At 38.4% G+C, this 24,688-nt stretch overlaps 1 protein-coding gene across 1 annotated transcript in view; it reads right to left on the minus strand.

Moving 5' to 3' along the window:
- LOC140310036 (GDNF family receptor alpha-2-like) overlaps positions 1 to 24,688 on the minus strand; it is a 60,650-nt gene that overhangs the window by 32,409 nt on the left and 3,553 nt on the right. Inside the window, exon 3 of the mRNA XM_072388160.1 lies at positions 3,066 to 3,152. Coding sequence (XP_072244261.1) covers positions 3,066 to 3,152 — 87 coding nt within the window. The remainder of the gene's footprint in view (positions 1 to 3,065; positions 3,153 to 24,688) is intronic.

Genomic DNA, 24,688 nt, shown 5'->3' on the forward strand with positions numbered 1-24,688 from the left:
TTAGATTGTCAAAACATTGTGATCCTTTGATTTGCCAGGTAATTTTTAGCCTATATAATACAAACAAGAAACATCCTGATAGAACAGTATTATAATAATAGTAATATTTGTGTTATTAAAATAATTACATTTTGATAAGCTGATAATCCAACATGATGATACTGAGAAAAAACTGAAATGAGAGAAAACAAAATCAAAATGCTGAGAAACCTTGAATGGACTAGACTGACAAAAATAGACACAAGGAATTAAGATGAGCACAAGAGGGGGTAGCGATGAGGATCTGGCAAAGAGTGAAGGAAACCAGGAGTTTAAATACAAAGGAGGGTGATTGGTGAATGAGTGCAGCTGAGGATAAGTGAACACAGGTGAAAGGAGTGGAGCTGATGATTATATTGAAGAGAGTGAAGAAACAAGTGAGGAAGTGACAGAACCTAAACAAGAAACAGAATGGGAAAAAAACAACATCAAAACAACACGGATCATGACACATTGTAAGTTAATTGATAGCAAGGGTTTTTTTTCTGCCTTTCGTTTGGTATCAAGATAATATCATTATTGTTGTGCCTTTGGCCACGATAATCATACAGTGAAAACCAGATAAGTGACTGGACAAGTGCTAAATCACCAGCAGCACCACTTTTTCATGATGAGAGGTTTAGTGTCTGAGAGTGCCACTTTAATGCCAAAAAAAGATGCCTGATACAGGTGCACAGTGCCATCAAAGCAGAGCAGGAGGAGCACAATTGATCTTTGGCTATATTATCATCACTGTTGTTGTAGTCATATAGATGAGAAACGCTGCCACTGCCCTTGTGCTAAGGCACAGATCCTATAGGGTTAAATGTGCTTCTTGTCTTTTTGATTGTAAATGTACAGCACACCAAACTTGTAAGTGCACCAAAAGAGAGGCAAAATTGAGGGGCTATGACTTCTCTGTCCCATTAAAAGGAGAAGCACGTGTGGTATCACTCCAGGCAATGCAGAAAAAGACTCTCTATATGTTCTGTTTCCATTTCACTTCAGTGAGAGTGCACATTGTAGTATGGAATTCCTCAGTTCTATCATACCTTCTGTCCCTCATCTTCATTCCAGACAAAAACTTTTAGAATAGCTGAGATTATTTTTCAATTTTCTTCCTTTCCTCGGGGAGAGCACACAGTCCCCTCTCCTCATCAGCCCACCAGATATCATACAGTCCCTGGGTCTCTATACAGTTGAACATTTATAGGCGTGAATAAATACTTTTGAGTGGTTTAGCAATCCGTGTATGTCCGTGAAACGAGTGTGTAATTACGTATATGTTTGCTTGTGGTTTTCTCCCAGCACAACAATCAAGTGATCTGTCCTCAGAAATGATAACTAATGCGTAAAGTTTGCAGATGAAAAAAGATTTTGGAGAGCAAATACAGTATTTCACCTCAGAAAGAACTGAGGAAACTGCTGAAGGAAAATGTGTACAGTAATCAGTTCCCAGTTGTATTTTGATATGTTTAGGCACGTTGTACTACCCTCCTTATTTTCAACAGGACACATAGACTTGTCAGTGTACACTTGTAATCTCGACATGAGCTCTGCTCCCTGATTTTCATTTTATTTGAGTGTGAAAAGTTTGCTTCAATTTTTCTGATTTACTTGCAAGCCAGAGTAAATCCACATAGGCTCAAGTTTACTTGTATGTGCAGAATTGAAAAATTGATCTGGGTCTTGGGGACAAAATCTTAAAGGTCCTGTGTGTATTATTTAGAATTTGTTTCCTAGTAAGGTTAGGGTGCTGTGTTTAAACAAAAACAGACTAAATGATTTACAAATCAAATCTAAAACGTGTGAAATGTTAAAACTGATATTCTGGTAAAATACGTATATGCTTCTTCTGAATTTAATATCTCACATAATATTGTTAAAAGTTAGTTAGGAATGACTTTGCATGACTTCTGCATCTGTGAGCGCTACCGTTTGTACGCAACTCTCCAGCTTGAAGCAACTAGAAAATCCTAAACAGAGAGCGAGCTCTGTGTGTCTGTCATCAAGGCTAAAAAACACATTTGAAATAGCCTATGTTGAAATGCTTCTTTAGAACAATGTTTGCTAGCATACTTAGACACATGCACAAATCAGCTCTAAGTAAGTTTGCAGTAAATGACTACATTTCCTCTAAATCTGGTGTGACGTAATAACTAGAAAAGACCACCTTACACACGTTTATATCTATCTTTGCGCAAAGCCTATAAAACTAAACATAAATCAGAATGGTTGAATATGATGCCTAAAAACCTTATAAGCATCTTCTAAACATTTCGAGGTAATTAAAATTGCAATTATTAAGGAATGTATAGCGCTTTCTGGGTGTTTTCTAGATTTATAAAATCTCTAAGCAAATCAAAGCCTGCACTTTTTTATATTCACTCTGGTAGTTTTACCACCTTTTGATATATCAAACAAGCTAATCTTCAAAAACAAGTGATTGCATGTGTAGAGCTAAATGGATTATGCAAAAAAAAGAAGTGTGTTTTTCTTGCGCCAACCAGTTATAAAACAAAACAAGATAAATGAGCCAGGAGAAAATGTGCTGTCTTTTTGTAGTTTCCTGATTGCTTTTGCCTAAAAATAAAAAATAATGGAGAACATCCTCTGGAAATAAATGACAGAGATCACAATTTTTTTTTGCGACTATCTTGCAGTTCTTTTATGCACTAAAGTATTTCAGCTATGTATTGAAATAGTTGAAAGTTGCATTGAGTTGTGATACTTTGGTGATTTTAACTAGTAGATTCAATGGAAAGCAATACCTCTGCAGGGCTGTTTAATTAGTTAGCCAAGAAGAAATCAAACTGAAAGCAAAATCAATGTTTGAGAAAAATGGGGGATGGTACCTTGAGAGTACATTGTATACCTCACACCAACCAATCAACCAGTGGGCAAAGATCAGCGCATTTTCTTTTCTTTTCTTTCTTTTTTTTTTAAATTCCAGCAGAACCTGTATTGAACCCGTCTGGAACAAGTGACGCTATCATTTCCACTCCCGTGAGAAATTCAATGCTCAGTTGAGATGAAACCTGTGTTACCTGAAGAAATGGCAGCCAAGCGGAAGGCGTCAGGTTGCCGGTTGGGGGCTACAGGCTCATATGGTGATGAATCCTCCATGTGTCCACCTGAAACAACAGCAAGGATAAGATAGATTTAATATCAACAAAGTATATCACCTGACTTCTAAACACACAACATACTATGTAGGGATGCCCTGTAATGCATCAATGTAACAGAAAACAGACGGACATTAAAATCATAATTTGTAATATCATAATAATTCTTTGGATTTAAATGTAATACTCTTTGATGAAGTCATTTCTAAATACTGAACTGGCTAACCTGAAACCCATTCCCACAGCACTGCTTCTTTTTTCTTATGGAAAACAGAATGTTCATCACGATCAAATCCTTTTCTTTTGGAGAGCGCACATGTTCCTGCTGTGGTTTAAACAGCTGAAAAACTAAAGCATAAGCAATCCCTGAAAACAATATGTTGCCAGAATAGTTTGTCAAAAAAATAAATAAACAAAATAAAATAAATCAAATTAGCACTCAACTGACTGAGTCTCTCTCATGTGCCTGCTTCTCTGTGGGCTCTAATCCCACATTTAAAATTCATAGCCATTCGGTGTGATTGAGACAAACCCTCCAGTGTGTAATAGCTTTGCATTCTGATCCTAACAGAAACACAATGAGGGTGTTGTGAGGATGGCTCTCAGGCTCACTGCTACAAATGAGAAAATCTTAAACCTGTTGGAGGAAGACTACACTTCCAAGAAAACCTATCTGTAGATCCAATCAATAGATTTGGTACATTATGTTTATCAAAATGCTGCTCATTCCAAAACTAAATCATGCAAGCTGATAAAACGTCTTCTAGCTGCTGTTATCATGCATATAGTTTTTGTAAAGTGAATCTTTGTGTGAGTGTATGCCGTTTGAGTTTTTCACGTGTTTTTTCAATATTTTTGTATGCATGAATATGTGCATGCAATCTTCTTTTTTTTTTAGGAAATCAAGAAAGCTCAGGAAGCAGTTCGCCATCCAGTCCAAAGAGTAGACACACCTCCAAGAGCTGAGGGAACTTAAGTCCTTTCTGTGGTTCAGAGGCAGGCTGTTCTGTACCCCAAAGAGAGCAGTGTGAACAACTCATACAAGAGAGATTGAAAGAGAGCATTGTTGCTGTCCCAAAAAGACAACTCATAAAACAAAAGAATGACAAGATGTTAAGTATTTGAATCCTCTTTGGTTTAAATTTGATTAACTACAGCCTGCAGTGATGCCCACACAGCAGGCAACAGCTCTTGAAATGACAGCCAGAGCTCCTGAACCACAACTTGCCATATCTGCTGAACCAATAACCTGTAATTGTGCCCAGTGTAGCTGTTCCCACTGTACCTGCTGCGATGCTCAAACTGTAGCCTGCTATGATATTCCCACTACAACCTGTAATAAGATCTACACAGCATGGTATAGTACCCAAAATTCTTGCTATACCTCCCAAACCACTGCCAGCTGCAGTCTTCAAATCACAGCATACAGCAGTGATTCTCAAACTGTTGCATGCAAAAAAAATGAACCGGTATTTGTCACAAATGTTGAAAACACCAGTTATGGGCTAGAGATTAAGATCAGTCTAACTTGGCAAGTTTTACTTTATATATCTAAGCTTGATTGTGGGTGATAAACAGAGAAGTTATCCATCCATCCATTTTCTATAGCCGCTTAATCCGTCAGTCGGGTCGCAGGGGGGCTGGAGCCTATACCAGCGGTCATTGGGCAAGATTCGGGGTACAACCTGGAAAGGTCGCCAGTCCATCACAGGGCCACACAGGACAAACAACCACACACACACACACACACACACTCACACCCACTCCTAAGGATAAATTTCAGAGACACCAATTAACCTAACATGCATGTTTTTGGACAGTGGGAGTAAGCTGGAGTATCTGGAGAGAACCCACGCATACACGAGGAGAACATGCAAACTCCACACAGAAAGGCCCCAGCCAGGAGTTGAACCTGGAACCCTCGCACTGTGGTGCTAACCAGCACACCACTGTGCAGCCCTACAAGAAAAGGCATCACTCGTAAACAAGATAGAGCAGTTGGAAAAATGCATGATAGTCAAAAGCATAAGGTATCCTTTCTTTATGCTCTACTAAAAGAAAGAGGATATGCATACATGCACCTCACTAAAACTAGCACAACTGGAAATTTGCCAACGAGTTTAAAACAAGGAAGCAGGAACTACCCATCACAGCAGATGGAGTAAACCTCTAAAACTAAGGCCACACTGGCCCAAGTGCAAAGATGACTAATCGTCCTGACTCCCGGCTTTGCAGCCACAGATAGCATCAGGAATAATGGCGGCAGTAATCTGGATGCTGGACAATGAGACGAGACACTGGCACAAGGAAAACTAAGGCCTTCTATAGTCAGTACGCAAACTGATAGAGACCCATAAAGAGAGGCTGAATGCACAGATGCACTAATGGACTCATGAAATTAGAGGAGCAGAGGGAGGACGTATATAGGACACAAAAAACTGCAATGACAGCACTTTAAAGGAAGTTTCCAAGGGTTTTCCTTGAAGACCCTACTTGTATCTAATAAAAAAGAAGAGAGTCAGATGAAAAAAAATCCCACACACACATGGAAAAGATAATCTGTGAAACTTTATTGGTACCCCTTTCCAAAGCAATCAGTCACATTTTACCTTTGAAATAAAACTACTGGCCACCTTGGGCCACTGTGTCCAAGGATGAAATGTCAGGTGGGATTCTCATGAGAGCCTTTCAAGGTTTTTGTTTTTATTGTTACAAGGGTGCTGAAGGCTGACTTCAATAGGCACAAATTACAGAATGAGAGAAAAGCCTGAAAGTGCGTGCTCGGTCAGTTTGTGTGCATAAGCATGTTCTGACTTTCCAAAACTTTTTTATTCCTTCAAATAAAATGATTTCTTTTACACTAGTTTAGACGAGTGAGCTAATTTCCAAATGCACTACACTCTATGCTGGAAATGTGTGTATAAAATGAGGCTTCTTCCAAAGTCGCATTTTAGCCAGCTTCTTCCATCCATTCAGATGCAGAGTAAATCAGTGAGAAAAGATGCACACACACACACACACACACACACAGTGCTACCTGATTTTTAACTTGTAGCTCTGCTTTGACATTTTTTAACACTGCATCCCCGTTTGCACACAATAAGTGTCTTTGAGTTGCAGGATGTTTGCATCTGCTAGTTGATTCAATTATAATTTCGATTGATGTCCGTCAATGTTAGCTGCCGGTGCATTTTGATATGTAAACTCAAATATGCACCAGTCACCAGTCCAGGTTATGAGAACAATTCTCTCATGAGAGATTATTTCTCTCGCTTTTTGAGTAATAAATTCTGAGCTGAGGATCAAGCTGGGAGACTTGCCATTTATGAAGGTGCTATCTTCTTCAATGGATGTTTATGGATCTCATTCTGATATAAGAACCGCATCTACAAACAAACTTTGTTTCCTTGTGTTTTCTTTTATATTTGATCTGTTTTTGTTTCTGTTAAATCCAAATCCTGGATAAGCTATTTGTGCTCTTTTATACAAAAACATATGGGGTCTGCCTGTGTGGAGCTTCCATCTTCTTATCGTGCATTATTTGGTTTTCTCTGGTGTCCTCCCATAGTCCAAAGACACGCATATTATCTTAATTGGTGAGTCTAAATCGACCCTTGGAATCTGTTAGAGCACGCAGGTGTGGCAGGTTAGGGGTTTTCCCTCCCCTCCCACCCGCCAGGGCATGGGCACACTCAGGTGCAGTGATTACGGGCTGCGCAGCGTGAGCAGATATGGTGGAAGCAATTAGCGCTCAGGCGTGTCCTTGTCTTGGAGCCTGGTGGCAGTAGTCACAGAAAACCTGTATCCAAGTTGTAAGTGGCACCCTTGCAGTTTGTCGTTTATAAAATAGCCGGATTTAGCAATACATTTCCCGCCTCTGCGTGTTGTAGCGCGGCCAGCTTGTCCCCTTCCTTCCCCGGCATTTCTGTTGCCCTGTAGAGACCCATTAAGTGGCACTGGTATGGCTGTACCATAAACCTGAGGCTGCGGCGTATTACCAGAGCTCCTGCGCTCCTGCGCTCCGTGCTATCCGCAACAGCTGCGACGGCGTCCTGGTATGTACCTTTCCTATTAACAAAAAGTTAATTCAGAGTGGAGTCTGGCGTCATTAACGCGACCAGTCTGCCTCCCTCCCCTCAGCCTACATGTACTCCTTTGGGCTTAAATTTGTCTCAAAAATAACTGCAAGTGCACAGAGGGTGATCTAGAAATATGCCTTGAGCTGCACACGTGTTTTGCTATGCACAAATGCAAATTTCCTATTAGTAACTTGTGTCTTGGTTTTTACAAATATGTGTATTTGTATATAATTTGCCAAACAGAATTTTCAGTTTCACAAATGGAAAATTATATATTATATGATGATATGTTATTTGTAAGACAAATTTAAGCCCACTGACTCCACACCACACGGCTGCTTTGTCTCTGCTCTGACTTACGACTTCGTCACTGGATTTTGTTCTTGTCTGTATTGTCATTATGAATGTAATTTTGTTTTGGTCCTACTCGTTATGAGTTGATTGTATCTTTTTATTTGTTTTGGTTAGTTTTATGGCCTTAGTCATTTGATTGAACTGACAACTGGTTTAATTCGATTTAATAAAGTTAAGGTTGGCTGGTAGCTTCTTTGTACGCTTCACCCCTCCTCCAAAGGTGCCCTATAACTAGGTGTGGCACACATGCAGAGATGATTTGATTTCCGTCATAGATTGTTTCAGTATTTTGTTTGATTTACCTATGTGGGTTTTTTTTTTAAGGAATTGTGTGTTCTCTTTTATATTCTTTTTTTCTTACATCCTTGTTTGTATTGTCTGTGACCATCAGCTGTAGACATTAAATCAGTGCAGTCCTTTGGAGGATACTCATAGCCAGCTGTTTTTGTTGTTTATGTTCAGTTGTCACTTAGCTTTTAAAAGATTTAGTCAAATATATCTGGACTCCCGAGGTGGAGTTGCTGGGGTTTAGGTCCCCCACAGGTGGCATTGTGACGCTTTTTCCACACTCATTCTCTAGTGTTGTGTCCCCATCCGAAACACCCCCCTCGCCACACAAGGTTGTTTTTTCATTTGTCTCTGCCTGGAATGGGTTGGCAATTTGTTCAGATTGTATCCTCCCTCTTGCCCAGTGACAGCTGGGATATGCCTCTGCCCCCCCACCTCCCACTCAACCCTGCTTGGATAAAGTAGGTGTACAAAATGGTTGGAATTCAATGTTATCTTGTGTTTACACAGCATAAATAAAAATGGTTTTCATTCAGGAAGACTTTCTCATGTTAACATTAATTTATTTACATCACATTTTCTCCCTCCTGATTCACCACCTCAGCTCCACCACACTAATTTTACAATAGCCTATGTCTGTGAGCCAATCATTTTGATGTAGCTAAATTTTAAATCTGTTCATTTAATTTCTGCTGTTATTTTAGTGTCCAATCATGAATGTCATCCTCCTTCATTGCATTCACCTCATCAGATTATGGGTTTTTAGGGTCCTTCCCACTCCACATGACATCTGTCCATGTCATCAAGATTATTCTTCACTGTTGGGGGTATGATCCACATACCATCCCTTTTCAACCCTGAACTGAGTTAATTAACTCTGACAGGTTAAAACTGTCTTTTTATTTCTAGAGTAATCATTGTTTGCTCCACAAGTCAGCTGGAGAGACTGAACCAGAACAAGGCTGTAGGTTCAGATGAGGTAAACTCTAGGGTTTTGAAAGCCTGTGCAGAACAGCTACATTATTCTCCAGCAACTCTTTAACCTTAGTCTGATTGAGAATAAAGTTCTAGTGCTGTGGAAGACACCTGCCTTGATCCAGCTGTTCAAAAAAAATAAACAAGTCTCATCCATCTACCCTCAATGACTACGGACACAGTTGCCCTGACGTCCAATATTATGGAAGTCCTGGAGAGAGTTCTGTCTTCTCCAGAAACATTCAGATGACTCTGCAGTTGTTGGGTGTATCAGAGATGGGCATGAGGCTGAGTGCAGGGAACTGGTTTACCATTTTGTAGAATGGTGTGGGAACAAACGCATCATCTTGAACACAAACAGCAGAGTCGATTGTGGATTTTAGGAGAACCAGGAATAAGCACGAGACTGTCTCCATCCTGGGAGAAGAGGTGCAGGTGGTGGCAGATTGCAGATACTTGGGAATTTACTTGGACAACATACTTGACTGAGGCTGACACCGTGGCCGTCTACAAGAAGGTGCAGAACAGATTGTAACAAGTTGTATATCTTGTGTAAATCTCTTTTGTAGAGTGCCATCTGCTCGGCAGCCATCTGTTGAGGCAGCGACACCAGAGCCAGTGACTAAAAACAACTGAACAATCTAATAAAGAAGTGGCTCTAAGCTGAGGACTTCTGTGGAGTTCTCAGGGCTAATATGCACAGAATAATGCTGCACACATTGGTGAACATAATGGACAATACTGCACACACTTTACACAACACTGATGAAACAAAGCTGTGTGCTTAGTCCTCTTCAGCTCTGCTGCAACTATAAGCAACACAGGAGGTAATTTCTTCTGGCAGCAAAACCCATTCACATCAACTGCTTTGCATGAATTTGAAAAAAAACATACTATAGTTCAATATCATTTTACTTTAGGATTAAGAGTATTTTCTGCTCATTTCATTTCATAATGGCAAACTGATACATTCTTACTGCAACATCTGAGGGGCCGTACAAGACATAATTCATTCTAGCTCTCTTACACACATACATTCTCCTTTTACGTACATACATTCTTATTTTACATACATATGTTCACTCTTGCACACACATATATTCTCCTTTTATACACATACATTCTCCTTTCACATACATATATTCTCCTTTTACATATATATTTTCACTCTCGCACACACATATATTCTCTTTTCATACACAGACATTCTCCTTTCACATACATATATTCTCCTTTTACATATATATTTTCACTCTCGCACACACATATATTCTCCTTTCACACACATACATTCTCCTTTTACGTACATACATTCTTATTTTACATACATATATGTTCACTCTCGCACACATACATTCTCCTTTTACATACATATATTTTCACTCTCACGCAAACGGATATTCTCCTTTCACACACATTGCATTCTCCTTTCATGTACATATATTTTCACTCTCGTACACATATATTCTCCTTTCAAACATATACATTCACCTTTTACACACATTCTCTTTTCACACATATACATTTTATATTCATGTACATATATTTTCACTCTCACATACATATATTGTCCTTTCACACACATACATTCTCCTTTTACACACATATATTCTCCTGTCACATACATTTTCTTTTCACGCACATGTATTCTCCTTTCACACACTTATTTTAAATTATTGTAAAAAAAAAATATATATGTATGTCTGAAGAAAATATATAAATGTAAGAGAAGAATATATGTGCGTGAGAGGAGAATGTGTGTGTGAAAGGAGAATATAGTGTGTGTGAGAGAAAGTATAGTGGAAAAAAGAAGTATGTAAAAGGTGTGTAAAATGTCCGTATGAGTTTTAAGTTACATGTACATGATATGAGTGGTAGAGCTATATAAGTTATATGATTTTGTGCTAGAGCTAACGTAAGTTACTATGGCCTCCTGTAAGTTAGTCAAAAGATTTTATATTTTATCAGTCTGTTAGTTTTAACAAACAGTGATAATATCTGAGGCACGTTTTATGAGGAATGCAGGACATTAGTATGGTAAATGGACTTGTACTTGTATAGCGCTTTTCTAGTCTAACTGACCACTCAAAGCGCTTCACTACATGCCGCATTCACCCCATTCACACACATACAGCACGTTTTAAGATACACATAACTACGTGCTTTCTAAGCACATTCATACCCCCAATGAGCAACGTGGGGTTCTTGCCCAAGGACGCTTCGACATGTATCCTAGGGAAGCCAGAGTCGAACCACCGACCTTCCGATTGGTGGGCGACTGCTCTTCCTCCTGAGCTACAGCCGCCAATAGTCCAGAGTAATTGTTAATCGTTTTAATCTGTAAATATCATAACAGTATGATGTTTGACTAATTGTCTGACTCATTCTGCATAATAATTAGCCATGTGCTTCTGTTTGTTTAAACAGTGGACAGATAAAGAAAGATACATTTGCCTCATGTTGTGTGGGCCTGCACCATTAATCGAATTTTCATCATCATCACAATATTGAACAGTGTGATCGCACATCACACATTTTGCTGATATTGTGCAGGCCTCGAATATTTCTTCATTTGTGTGTTTGTATCAGTTACCTGTTTGCCTCCTTTAATAAATAGTGACTACAAACATCACACATCAAACTGTTGACAGATTACAATGTGTTGCATTCAATATTCTGTATGGTGTTTGGAAAGGGTATCAAACAATCTGCACATTTTAAAGCATAAATCAGGATTGATATCCTTGAATCTTAACATGGTGTTTTCAGGGTATGAAAAGTGCTTAAAACCACTTGAAATAGTAACTGCATTACTTTCATAAAAATAGTTTCATAGTGGCTCAGGCAAGTTGTACAGGATGCCAGGTCTACTTTATAGGCTAGTTACACATTTTTTAATGGGTTTTCCTTTAAATTTTCACCCTTTTGTGACATGCTGTCACATTGTTAAAAATCACGAGACTCCACTCTGTCTGGACCACACCACGCCTCCTGAGCTTTTAAAAGCCAGCCCTCAAACCTCAGCCCTCTCTCTTTTCCCTCCACAAGGAACCCTACCTGATGTATCCTCTTACCTAGCAACATTTAATTGTGGATGCCTTAGTTATGAGTTAAGTTTAAATGTCCTGATTGATTGTTCTTATTTGTTTGGTATTGGAATTTATTTGTTTTCTTTTATTTTGTACAGGAAATCATCCACCACCTTTTGTTCACCTATAAAGGTCTACCAGCTACCAAATAAATTACTGAACTGATCTCTGTAAACACTGACCCTAGAAACATCGACCCCTGGTCCTTTCAAAATATTCAAATGGGTGTAAATCCTCAAAGATAAGAATACTGAGTTTTTGATGAATAATCTCATTATTATTAAGCTGAGCAAGCACATGTATTTCTTGGTTTGAGAGTGACTTCCTCTTTAAAGAGGGACTTCCTGTGTCCCTGAGAAAGGAGAATATATATGTGTGAAAGGAGAATTGCATGTATAGATATAGAAATAGAAAAATACTTTATTCATCCGCCAGTGAGGGAAATTCAAATTAGTGGAGTAGCTCAAAAAATATATTTACAATGATTGCATACTAGACAACAACAACAATAATAATAATCAATGACAAAATAAATAAATTTGAGAAGAACATGTCAGCAGTCACTGTTAAAAAGCCTTATGGTTGTTGGGACAAAGGACCTCCTGAACCTCTCAGTCCTGCAGCTGCTCCTCTGACCTGCCAGGATGCTGTGGAGAGGATGTCTATTATTATCCAAAACAGAATATAATTTCCTCCTCATCCATTGCTCCACCACAGCACTGAGAGGGTCTAGTCTTCTGCCTACAACAGAACAGGCCTTTTTTACCAGTTTGTCCAGGCGCATACAGTTTTTGTCTGTTGTGCAACTCCCCCAGCAGACAACAGCATAGAACAGTGCATTCTCAATGATAGTGTGATAAAACATGCATATCATATCACTACAGACATTGAAGGAGCTGAACCGTCTCAGGAAAAAGAGACGGCTCTGGCCCCTCCTGTACACTGCTTCTATGTTGGCAGACCACTCCTGTTTATTATCTTGCACCAACTTGGACTCTGGACATAATACCATCTGACTTTTTTTAAAAACTGTTTTTACCTCAGTAGAAAGTGATCTCCTACAAATAGTTAACAGCTCACAGGCATCAGGTATTTTTCCCAAGTCACTAAAGAAAGATGCCATTAAGCCACTCCTAAAGAAGAGAACTCTAGACGCCTCTGTGATGAACAACTACAGACCTGTTTCTAACCTCTCTTTTATGTCCAAGATTATTGAAAAAGTTGTATTCAACCAGCTCAACGACTTTCTGAATGAAAGTGGAAGTCTCGATAACTTTCAATCAGACCTCCGACGTCATCACAGCACTGAAACAGCTCTGGTCAAAGTGTTAAACGACATTAGGCGCTGCGTTTTATACTGTAGATCACAGAATCCTGTTGCACAGGTTAGAAAACTGGGTTGGACTTTCTGGAGCGGTCCTCAACTGGTTCAGGACCTCTTTAGAAGGTCGGAGTTATTTTGTTATAATTGGCAGCTATGAATCTGAGCGAGTGGCCATGGCTTGTAGAGTCCCCCAGGGGTCAATTCTTGGACCTCCTCTTTTTAACTTGTATATGCTCCCTTTGGGTCAGATATTACAGAACTTTAACATCAATTATCACAGTTATGCAAATAAAAGGAGAATGTTTGTATGTGTGTGAGTGAATATAGATGTACCTGAAAGGAGAATGTATGTATGTGAAAGGAGAATGTATTTGTGTGAGAGACTGAAAATATATGTGTGTGAAAGGAGAATATGTGTGTGTGTGTCAGTGAATATATATGTACGTGAAAGGAGAATGTGTGTGTGTGTGTGTGTGAAAGGAGAATGTATGTATGTGTGTGAGTGAATATATATGTACGTAAAAGGAGTGTGTATGTGTGTGCAAGGAAAATGTATGTATGTGAGAGGGCCAGAATGAATTATGTCTTGTCTCATAAACATCAGTTCCACATTCAAGTTAGGTGTTAGGTAACTTTTTCTTCCTAAAGAAAAATAATAAATCAGTGGATTCACCATGGCAACAGATACAAAGAACAGCTCCTCCATTTGAATCATTTTCCAGTGGAGTACAAGAAATATATAGTCCACTCATTTGACAATAACAAAAGAGATGGATTTTTTTTTTTTTTACCTGTTTTGTGTTATTCAAGCAACAACTTCTAGTGTAGAGAAAAAATGTTTCATTCCAGTGAAACAAGCTGACAACCTGACAAATCACTTAATGTTTATTATTATTATTATTTATTCTAACCTAAGGATATCTGATCATAAAAGCAGTCATGTTAAAATTTCTGGGTAGTATCCAAGTACCTGGAGAGCATTCATACAGCATTACTGTGACTAACTAACCTGGATTTTAATATAATATAAACCCTCTAAAATCAAACCTTCCTCTGCTTTCATTTGAAAAGAAAATCCAATGTAAAGGTAAGGTCACAGAGTCATTTATGATGATAACTGATACAGAGTTTAAGTTACCTCTCTCTCAAACAAAAAACCCTACATTTCTTGTCCTTGACAAAACTCGCTTTCTGGAGCAGATTTTTGCTCCACCCCCACCAGTGAATAAACTTCAGCAAGGAATGTTCAGCTCATCGTTTAACTAAACCCTTAAAATATTTGCAGACATTATAAAAGGTAACACTAATAGCATACTGTAAGCTGTTCTCTTATTTGAATCTCTTGTGATAAAAATGTATCCCAAAACTAAGAGTAATTCATTTTCTTTGCACTATAACCCCCCCGATTTATATTTATTTGTCGACAGCTGCCAACTTTTAACTACCAGCGACCAGTGACCTGTCAAGGAACATCACAACTGATGAAAATGCCTGCTATATTTCTCATACTGTAACAGAGAAATCAGTTTGTATCAGACTGCTCTGCCTCCATAGATGGAAGTCCTGCATCTCCTTAATTACCATTAGCCATAGTATTTAGTTCTTTCCATGCATTATGAAAGTATTCTCTTTCTGTCATCGTCAATATTTCTTGTCATAAACATTTGTAATAATTTTATCAAGATTTGACATAACAATTTAAGAACAGATGCAACAAGTTTATAGGTCACAGCATTTCAAATTAGCATCTATTTCCAAGTTTTTTTTAAAAATCTAGTTTGTGTTGGTTACTCGGAATGAGAGACGATATATAAAAATATATTAAGATATATATAATATATTAAAATAGAAGTAAAATAGAATGCACTTAATGACCTATTTAATGCCATAGTGGAATATGTGAATCTACTTTGCAGCACTGTAGGCAGCAGCTTGGCTAAGCAGAAGTCCATTAAAAATGTTTCAATTTAGTCAACGCGGTTGGAGTGCAGTTGTACTCTTGATATGCTTTTTTTTTTGGTGATTTTCTCTTTTGCAAAAAAAAGTGGAAAAATGAGTTTCTGTAATCATAAGATAAAAAAAAGCAGTCAATGAGCAAATAGAATCATGAAAGGTATAATAACATTATAACATAACATACAGTAAAACTTCTGGAAGAATAACACGAAACAATTTTTTTTTAAATCATCGAAGAAGAAACAAGTTTAGAAACAAAATTACTGAATATTTACATATATGTACATATATATTGTTATTGTCTTTCTATTTTATCATTTGAACTGATATCTCAGTGTGCTTTCAGATGTCTTCTATTTTCCCTGGTTGTTGTATTATGCATGGCCCAGTTCATGCCGGTTTGAATCTTTCTATCATGGGAGAGGGCATTTTGAGGCTGCAGAACTTGAGATTACCCACTATGTCTAATTACAACAATTACCCTCAAAAGCTATAATGCTTTGAAGCGTTTGAGTTCAAGACTACCACTTATTCGACAAAGAACCCCCTTAACCCCCAATCCAAGTCTTTTTTCAGCAGCACTTAGTGTTGTTGTGTACTTCAAAAAAGAAAGAAATGTTTCAGAGGATAACATAATGATTCTCTCAGTTCAGTAAGAACAGTTGGTAGTGTACATGGCTAAATGGGAGAAATTATAGCTTTTCTTTTGCTGAAAGCAAACCACTTTTCTATGATGTTGCTTACCGTTTTGTTCAGTCAGCCTCTTCTTGTATGGAGAAACGTCCCAGCACAACCGACTGGGAATCAACCATTAAGACAAATAAAACTTCTTATGTGGAACTGCAGTATCTATGGTGACTGTATAATACAATAATACTGAACCAAAGCAGTGCCTGTGGTGAATGAGTTTCAAACAATTATTTGCATGGTTATTACATCGGTATTGAATAATAAAATTGCAAAACAGACAAAAAATCCCATACATACTTAGGCTGTAAAAAAAACCCCAAAAAAACCACACACAGTATGACATCTTTTACTTATGAAAAAAGCTCTTTGACAGTCACTCCGGACCCAATAATGGATTCATCAAGTTATAGAATTATTTTTTTTCCAGCTGTTCAGTATAAGATGTTTTAAGCCAAAGGGCAACAACTTATCGCTGTAATTAACGTTCCGTTTGACGTAATTTGCTCCGATAAAGTGGGGCATGACTGGCTTAGCTCAGACAGACAACCGGGTCTCCGCCTCATCTCAGCATGAGAAGAATAATGCTTATTTTCCATAGATGCACAGATAATTAAGCCAATTTTTGTGACCAGTCAGCCTTTTCCTGTGCATTATCAATAACGTTAAACTCTTAAAAAGATGAGGAAATGACCTGTTGATGCTTTGTGACAGTCTTTGCAAACTGTTTATGGCTGAAAGCAAAGTCCATTTCAATAACCGTCATTTACCTGAAACCCCCCCAACATAAAACATATTAGTTCTAAATGATCTGATCACAATACATTACAATGCGAATTCTGTTCTCTTTTCACAGCCTGAGCAGCCTGGAGCACAGCTGTAGGTCTTCTCCAGAGTCCTGCTGGCACAAACTGGGCTGCCAACAAAAAGTGACCAAACGGTCAAAACCCTCAAAGTTTGCAAACAAGCTGTCTGCCAAGTTCAAGCTCGACAGACCCAGACAACTTTTAAATCAGATCTTTTGATCTATAAGAAGAAGAACCGCAATTTCATTATATTAGGATAAGATGCCTTAATCTTTTGTCTCCATGTCGTACCATTATGTGCTCATTTCCACAAAACAAAGATAAGGCAGTGTGTTACTGCAAATGCATCTTTCCTTTTTCTTTCTTTTTTTAAATTTTTTTTTTTTAAATTGTCCTTACAGAACATAGGCATACATTTGGTTAACGGCTCAGCTTTTGCAGTGATATTGACATTTTAAACTCAATTTCAAACCTTACAAATAGAATATTGGATTAGCTCAGAATAATATTTCCAGTCACAATTCCATTCCAGCGCAGCATGGTGGGCAAACACAGCAAGAAGATGAGCAGTGAAATTTATTTGGCTTAGCTTTTGGCTATGCAAAGGTACTATCAATATCAAATGTTACAAACTCACTTAATGACATCTGCACTTTACTTGGACCAAAGTGCTAAATGTCCAATAAAAATTGATCGTTGGTTTGTTTTCTCTTTGCTGTTGTTAATAATATAACATAGATTTGCAACTATTTTAAGAGCCAACTTAAATAGTTACAATATGACTATTGCTCTCACATGGAGGGCATATCCTGATGCAGAGGGTTACAGAGAGTGAGTTACACATTCATTCATATACCAACTTTTCTGACAGGAGTGAGTCCTAATGCCCACATCATGACAGTATTCAGTAAGCTGAATGGCCCGTCACTCAGTCTCACCTCTGATAAGAGAGCCTGTGAACTCACTTTTCTATAAAAATTCTAATCTAAACCCAGATATCTCCCTTATTTCAGATGCTCTGTCACACTTCATGCCAGCCACATGGTGAATAAGATTCATCTCAGCCAGTTCACCTTATAGTATAGATAATCATTCGACAGATTTACAAGGACAAACAGCATGAGTTTGTCATAGTATTTCACTGATCCTTTTCACAGTCTAGGATGAAAGATGAAAGGGTAGTGACAGGGATGACAACAACAAGGAGAGGAACACTGAGTGATATTATTGATCATGTCCTGAAGCTATCGACAAGTCCCTTTCTCGGATGACGAAGTAGTCACCTGGTGAGTGCCAGATGGGTCTCGAGTGCAACGAGCAAAGAGGACATATTCAGCATGCAGGAGCCTGCTCCCTCTACTGAGCCCGTACCCCCCTGACACACAGGGCAGGCAGGAAAAATGTTCTGCTTATGACAGTGGATGGCTAAGGTAATGACCAGTGACTGCTACCATTTCTCATAGTAATGATTATTTCACCCAGGAATACTATGTACTTTTGCATGTACTCTATCTTTCTTCCCTTCATTCTTTCATTCTTTGTTTTTTTTTCTGTCTTTCTCTTAAATTTCTCTCCCTCCTCCTCATTAATCTGCCCCTGTCTTCACCTCATGTTGTCACCTCCTGTCCTCACACTCACTCCATTACTCCCTTTCCTTGCCCGAGTTTACCATACTTTGCAAAACATTCTCATAACATTACATTATGCAACTTATCTCAGCATTAAGGCCTTATTTGTGGTATTTAAATAATGGAGCAACAGAATCAACAGGTTGCCTTTGCAATGCTGACATTAAAAAAATGAAAGAAAAAGTAACACATTTCACACAATTGACTTGCAATCTCATGATTTCATACCCAGATACTGTCCTCTCTGCAGTGAAAGTTATCTCAGCTAATTAACCTCCTCTGAAAGTCTTTGCAAGTACTTTGATTCCTGCTAACAGAGCCGGGTTGCCATTTCATAGCCAAGGCGATATAATAAGGTATGTTGGAAGTGAAGCTTATCGTTTGAATGACCAATTCTCCTGCAAACCAGCAAGGCTATATTCACAAGACTCAAGATACAATTGAAAAAGAACCATAGTCACCAATACAATATCCCTTTGTGTAGCAGCCAATAATTCTTTCTTAGTAATTACTTTTTTTTATAGATTCAAACTGCTATATAGACCCCACTGCCTCACACCAGCCCATTCAGGGCTGAAATCACCATGATCCATCAAGGATGGCTGCATTGACACATTAAATTTAGCTGCCATTTCCCTTTAGAAAACCCAAAGAACAGGTCACTATTACTAAAGATTTAAAGTTAGAATATACGTTAGAATACCCTTAATTTGTTTATTGTAATTTTAAAGAACTGTCTGGTACAGTTCCCCAAGGAATAATATACAGTAGTTATGGAGTAGGAATACTGCTCCCACCTCATCGATATGGGTGGTTTTTATTAAAACATGTTCATGTGTGTAAACAATTTGTTTTGGAATTTAAAATGCTGTATGATTGTGATTGCAACTACCTGAAATGCTTTTTCTGTTTATACTTCAGGACAATACATGAAGCAGCACTTGGTGACAGTTGTCTCACTCTATTGAGGCACTCTGTACCATAATTGTTTTCTCAGCAGGAATTTATGGTTTCAACACACACGTACTACATACTGTTTCTGAAACTGCACTCCCTTTTTCTTGCATTTGTTGTTTTTAGTGTATAAGTGTGTTCAAAATTACAGGTAGCCTAATACTAGATATTGTGTCCTAACTACCAAGAAGAAGTGCCTATTATGGTTGAAAGATTGAGATAATGCTACAAACAACAGTGTCCTTGTAAAGTAGCTGAATGGGAACATGTTTGGGTGGAAGAGGTGGGAAAATATACAGCATAAAACATTTTCTTTGTAATCCTCACAGCCATTCAAACAAAGATTCAAGCAGGTCTGCTTTAATACATGATCCAAATGTTCAACAGCACTTGCCATTTTCAGTGTGTAGGTTACAACATGGAGGCTGCTGTTTACTGTAAAGATATTCTAAAAACTTTAACACTCAGAACACAGAAGTGGAGGGGCATGCTGTTACAAAAGGGCAAGTTCATCAAAGCACTCAACAGCGTGGTAAACATGGAGGGACCTTCAAAACTATTTTCCATCATTAGGAGCAAACAGTAATGCTAATGCTAGCTGGCTTATGCTGCCAGTTTGGCGATTAACGTTTTAGATCTCCAGCAATATATATAAAAAAATGTTTTTCAAAAAAGCAACTAGAGACAAATCTAATTGTTGTCCAGTGTTGCCTCTCAAGAGAAAGGTCTCTCACCCTCTACAGAAACATCTGTCTATTACTCTGCCAGTGGGAGAGTGAAGCAAGAGCAGCACCTGTAAGCTGCTTGCAGTTTTGTCCCTATGGTGCATTAGGGGATGAACTCTATGTCAAAATGTCAAAGTAATTCTATCACCTCTAACTTCCTGTCTGGGTGACAATCATGCATGACAATAAAGCCAAAAAAGTGCACAGACATTTTCTTTAACTTATTAAGATGATGATTTTGCTATGTTGTGACAGAGAAATCAGGAAATTAAAAGCAGTCTTGAAATATTTGATTATGTTAACAGCTAGTCTTAATGGGCCATTTTTTGTTCACACCTCACAACAGAAACTGAAATCTCTCCCTTCATCCATTTTCTATACCCACTTAATCCAATAGAAACTGAAATATGGATGGGAAAAGATTTATTTGCGATTCAGCTGTATTGACATACAGTATAGAGTAGGAGAGAAGCAAACAGATGTGAAGTACTGACTAAATCTAGAATGCAAATATGCATGATATGATTTGCCACTTTGTACATGACATCATTTCGCAAAATTTGGCAACTTTTTCAGCAGGCTAGCTCCATACCAGTGATATCAGTTGTTATTGCTATAGCCGGAGATTTTTTTTTGATGCAAGCTTGATGATACAAGCGTTGTGGAATAGTGTTTCTGCATGTTAAATTATTGTCTTTACTGAGGAAGAATTTATCATCAGATGTGTGTTTAGAAGCTTTGCTAGATCTAAATTATTACAAAATCTTAGTTATCATGACAATTTGTGGGTCAAATCTTGCATTTTCTATTAGTGAGAAACTCTATAACTCTATAACAACACTACACTGTCAAAAACAATATACCACACATCTAGTATATAGTTTACTCCTTAAATGTATATGAATGTAAGCACCTAGACAAGTCATAGTTTCAACTCTGAAGCACCTTTAACCGTGATTTTCCTTCCAGTATAAACATAATTTACATATACTTCTCACAGAGTACACGCTGCAGCTTGAGAGCCTTTTACCAATTTTTACGGTGAATGTTGTTTGAGTTGACTTTCAAGTTTCTGGGCAGACGGCTTTAAAAAAATGTGTGACATTTTCAGTTATCAAACTGAGGGAGCAGCAAAAGCGTGAGAAGTGCATGTCACACAATTTATGCAACACAGAGGTTTTAGGCATGAGCTTTACTCCATCACTCTGACATCCCACATTCCATCTTGTTGTTAAAATAGATCTTACAGAAAATAACAAGCACTGCGGTTCTGTGTCTGCCACATGGTCCATATATATCATTATTCATTCCAAACATTTGTGTGAACAAATTAATAAATCAAATAAAACTAAATCTGAGGCACGCTTCAATATTCCTCATAATAATTAGTTCTTACTGTTACTTCAGCTTACAGTGTAAATACAACCACAAATAGCTTAATCACAAGTGGAGAGAGAAAAGACAATGAAGCAAATTAGTGAGTTTGAAAAATCAAATCCTTCCAAGGATGTTTTGAATATTCAAAAGATTTTCTATATCTTAGTACATATCCTGGAATGATATACATGGTCAATTTCCATCATTTTATTTTTTCTAGAAAAGTCCATTTGATGTGAGAAATAAAGATCCTCCTGATAAAAGATGCAGATGTTTTCATTTTGAGGGACACGCTCCCCTCACACTTGTACCATGCTTGATGTTCGGGAAGTGTTCATTCTTTCATTTACACATGAAAAGTTTTTTGTTCTCTGCTAAAACTGTCTGAATTCCCAGAAAAAAAGCAGTGTTCATGACCCTGCACAAATGTATAATGTATATTTATTTTTATTTAAATGTACATTTCTACTTCTCGCACCTTTCAGAAAGAATATCTTGATGTTGTGATTATTTGGTTCATGAGCTGTAAGTAAAACTGGTCTTTCAATCTTCGATCAATAAGAGATGTTTTCCAATGCAACCACAACTAAACTCAGCGCAGCCACAGCATTGAAACGCTGACAGGCAAAATGAATTAAATTGATTATCCTGTTGCAGTGCAATGCCCTCCTAGGAAACCTTGGGTCCTGGCACTCATGTGGAGGCTGTGCTGCTTACTTGTAATCAGATTACCAGGAATAGGACACTTTTCCCAGCTTTTCCAAAGATGTGAATAGATAAGTGATTTGACAATGAAACAGTTAAATAAAGAAACGGTTTTTAAGGTTAATTTGATTTTACCGACAGTATATATATATATACTGCTCAAGAAATAAAGGGACCACATGAACAACACAATGTAACTCCAAGTCAATCACACTTCTGAAAAATCAACCTGTCCAGTTAGGAAAAAACACGGATTTTGAACCAATTTCATCTGCTGTTGTGCAAATGGAACAGACAGGTGGAAATGAGAGGCAATTAGCAACAGACCATTTCTCTGTTATCATCCTTTCTCGCTGATGTTTTGGTCACTTTTTGATTTTGTCAGTGCTCTCACCTCTAGAGGTAGCATGAGGCGGTGTCTACAACCCACAGAAGTTGCTCAGGTAGTGCAGCTCATCCAGGATGGCACATCAGTGCAAGCTGTGGCAAGGTTTGCTGTGTCTCTCAGCACAGTGTCCAGAGCATGGAGGAGATACCAGCAGACAGGCCAGTACACTAGGAGACGTGAAGGGGGCCGTAGGAGAGCAACAACCCAACAGCATTTTTCGGCTGAAATTGTCAGAAACATGACTCCATGAGGGTGGTATAAGGGCCCGACATCCACAAGTGGATCTTGTGCTTCCAGCCCAACACCGTGCAGGGCAATTGTCATTTGCCAGAGAACACCAAGATTGGCAGATTCGCCATTGGCGCCCTGTGCTCTTCACGGATTAGAGCAGGTTCACACTGAGCACGTGGCAGAGTCTGGAGACGCCGTGGAGAACATTCTGCTGCCTGCAACATCCTCCAGCATGACCGGTTTGGCAGTGGGTCAGTAATGGTGTGGGAGGCATGTCTTTGGAGGGCCGCACAGCCCTCCATGGGCCAGAGGGCTGTGATTGTGGTCCAATCGACCACATCTGGGACATCATGTCTCATTCCATCCATCAACGCCATGTTGCACCACAGACTGTCCAGGAGTTGGGTTATGCTTTAATCCAGGTCTGGGAGGAGATCCCTCAGGAGAACACGCGCAGCCTCATCATTAGCATGCCCAGGCATTGTAGAGAGATCCTACAGGCACGTGGAGGCCACACACACTACTGAGCCTCATGATGCAATGTGATTTTCCTTTTTTTATTTTGAATATGATTCCTAATGCAGACCTACATAGGATAATAATTTTGATATACATTGATCATTTTATGTTATTTTGTTCTCACCACATTCCACTATGTAATGAATAATAATTTTCAACTGGAATATTTCATTCATTGAGATCTACGAAGTGTTATTTTAGTGTTCCCTTTATTTTTTTGAGCAGTTTACATACACATTTGCAATTGAAACTTAGGAAACATCTTTTTCTTCTTCTTCTTCTTCTTAAAAGCCAATGGCTTGTGTTTCCATACAAACTAATGTCACACACAATATCTTACTTTTACTTTACTTATTTTACTTTTAAGTTATGTTGGTCTTCAGCTTTAAGCAGAAGTGTGAATAAGAGATGAACTGAGGACACATTGTGATTCAGTTGCTTACTCAGACAATATTTGGAGGAGGTCTTGGCTGTAATGATCAAATTTCTTTGGAACTGTGTCCTCAAAATAAGTAAAAATCTTATCAGACTTGCCATGGAAAGTACATTGCCTCCTGCCACTGGTTGGTCCTTTCAAAAGAGATGATTTATGGCTATATGTGCACACAGATGTTGTATATGTTCATGTCAAGTGTGAATAGGACCTAAGGTTGAGGGTTAACTGCGTCTGATGAAACACCTGTGTGCTGTTTGTACAGAACTGACCTGGGAACAGCATGTTGTATCAATCCGATTCTGCTCCCAGCTCAAGGGCTATCTCTTCACAGACACAAAGGTTTAGCTCTCAAAATTATGGTTCATGACAGACATACTGAGCTCTATCTAGGGTGAGACTTATTTTCTTAGTTTTTAACACTTTATACACTATACTGACTTTAGTGAACTGACAAAATGTTAGGATTAGTTTTTCCTCACATCGTCATCAGTAAAAGTTTCAAGTTCCTTCAACAGTCTTCTCCTCCATCTGCCTGTTAGTAACGGATGTCCTATTCTAGCTCCACTTTCTTCAGTACCAATTCCTTATGTCTTCATGTGTCTTCCACTCTTGTGCCCTTCATCTCAACACCTTGGCATAAATTCAACTTTCAAAACTACATTACACGCCATCTGACCTAACAAGGACTGTAAATCAAAACCTTCCTGCTATGTCTACAAATGATTTTTAAAGTGTTTTAGCATCATTTTGAGAGGGTCTGGTGGGATTCAGCCTTTTGTTTGCTTCCAGAGATGGATGTTGTACGTAGATTGTTTCCAGTTAACAAAAGGCTGCTTGACTGCACAATGGATCGTGATTAGATTAGAGCTTCACTGTAAGAGCTTGTTGTTTGTGTTAAAGCGGGTTATATCTCCAAGGGTGACAGGGCAAAAACAGGGCATTGCTGAAGAGGACTCCTCAGAAAGAAACACTTGAAGGCCAAAATGTATTATTATGTCCTTGACAGCCAGACAACTTATATGAT

This window comes from Leuresthes tenuis, unplaced genomic scaffold (genome assembly GCF_036924035.1).
Source record: "Leuresthes tenuis unplaced genomic scaffold, fLeuTen1.0.hap1 SCAF_6, whole genome shotgun sequence".
NCBI lineage: Eukaryota > Metazoa > Chordata > Actinopteri > Atheriniformes > Atherinopsidae > Leuresthes > Leuresthes tenuis.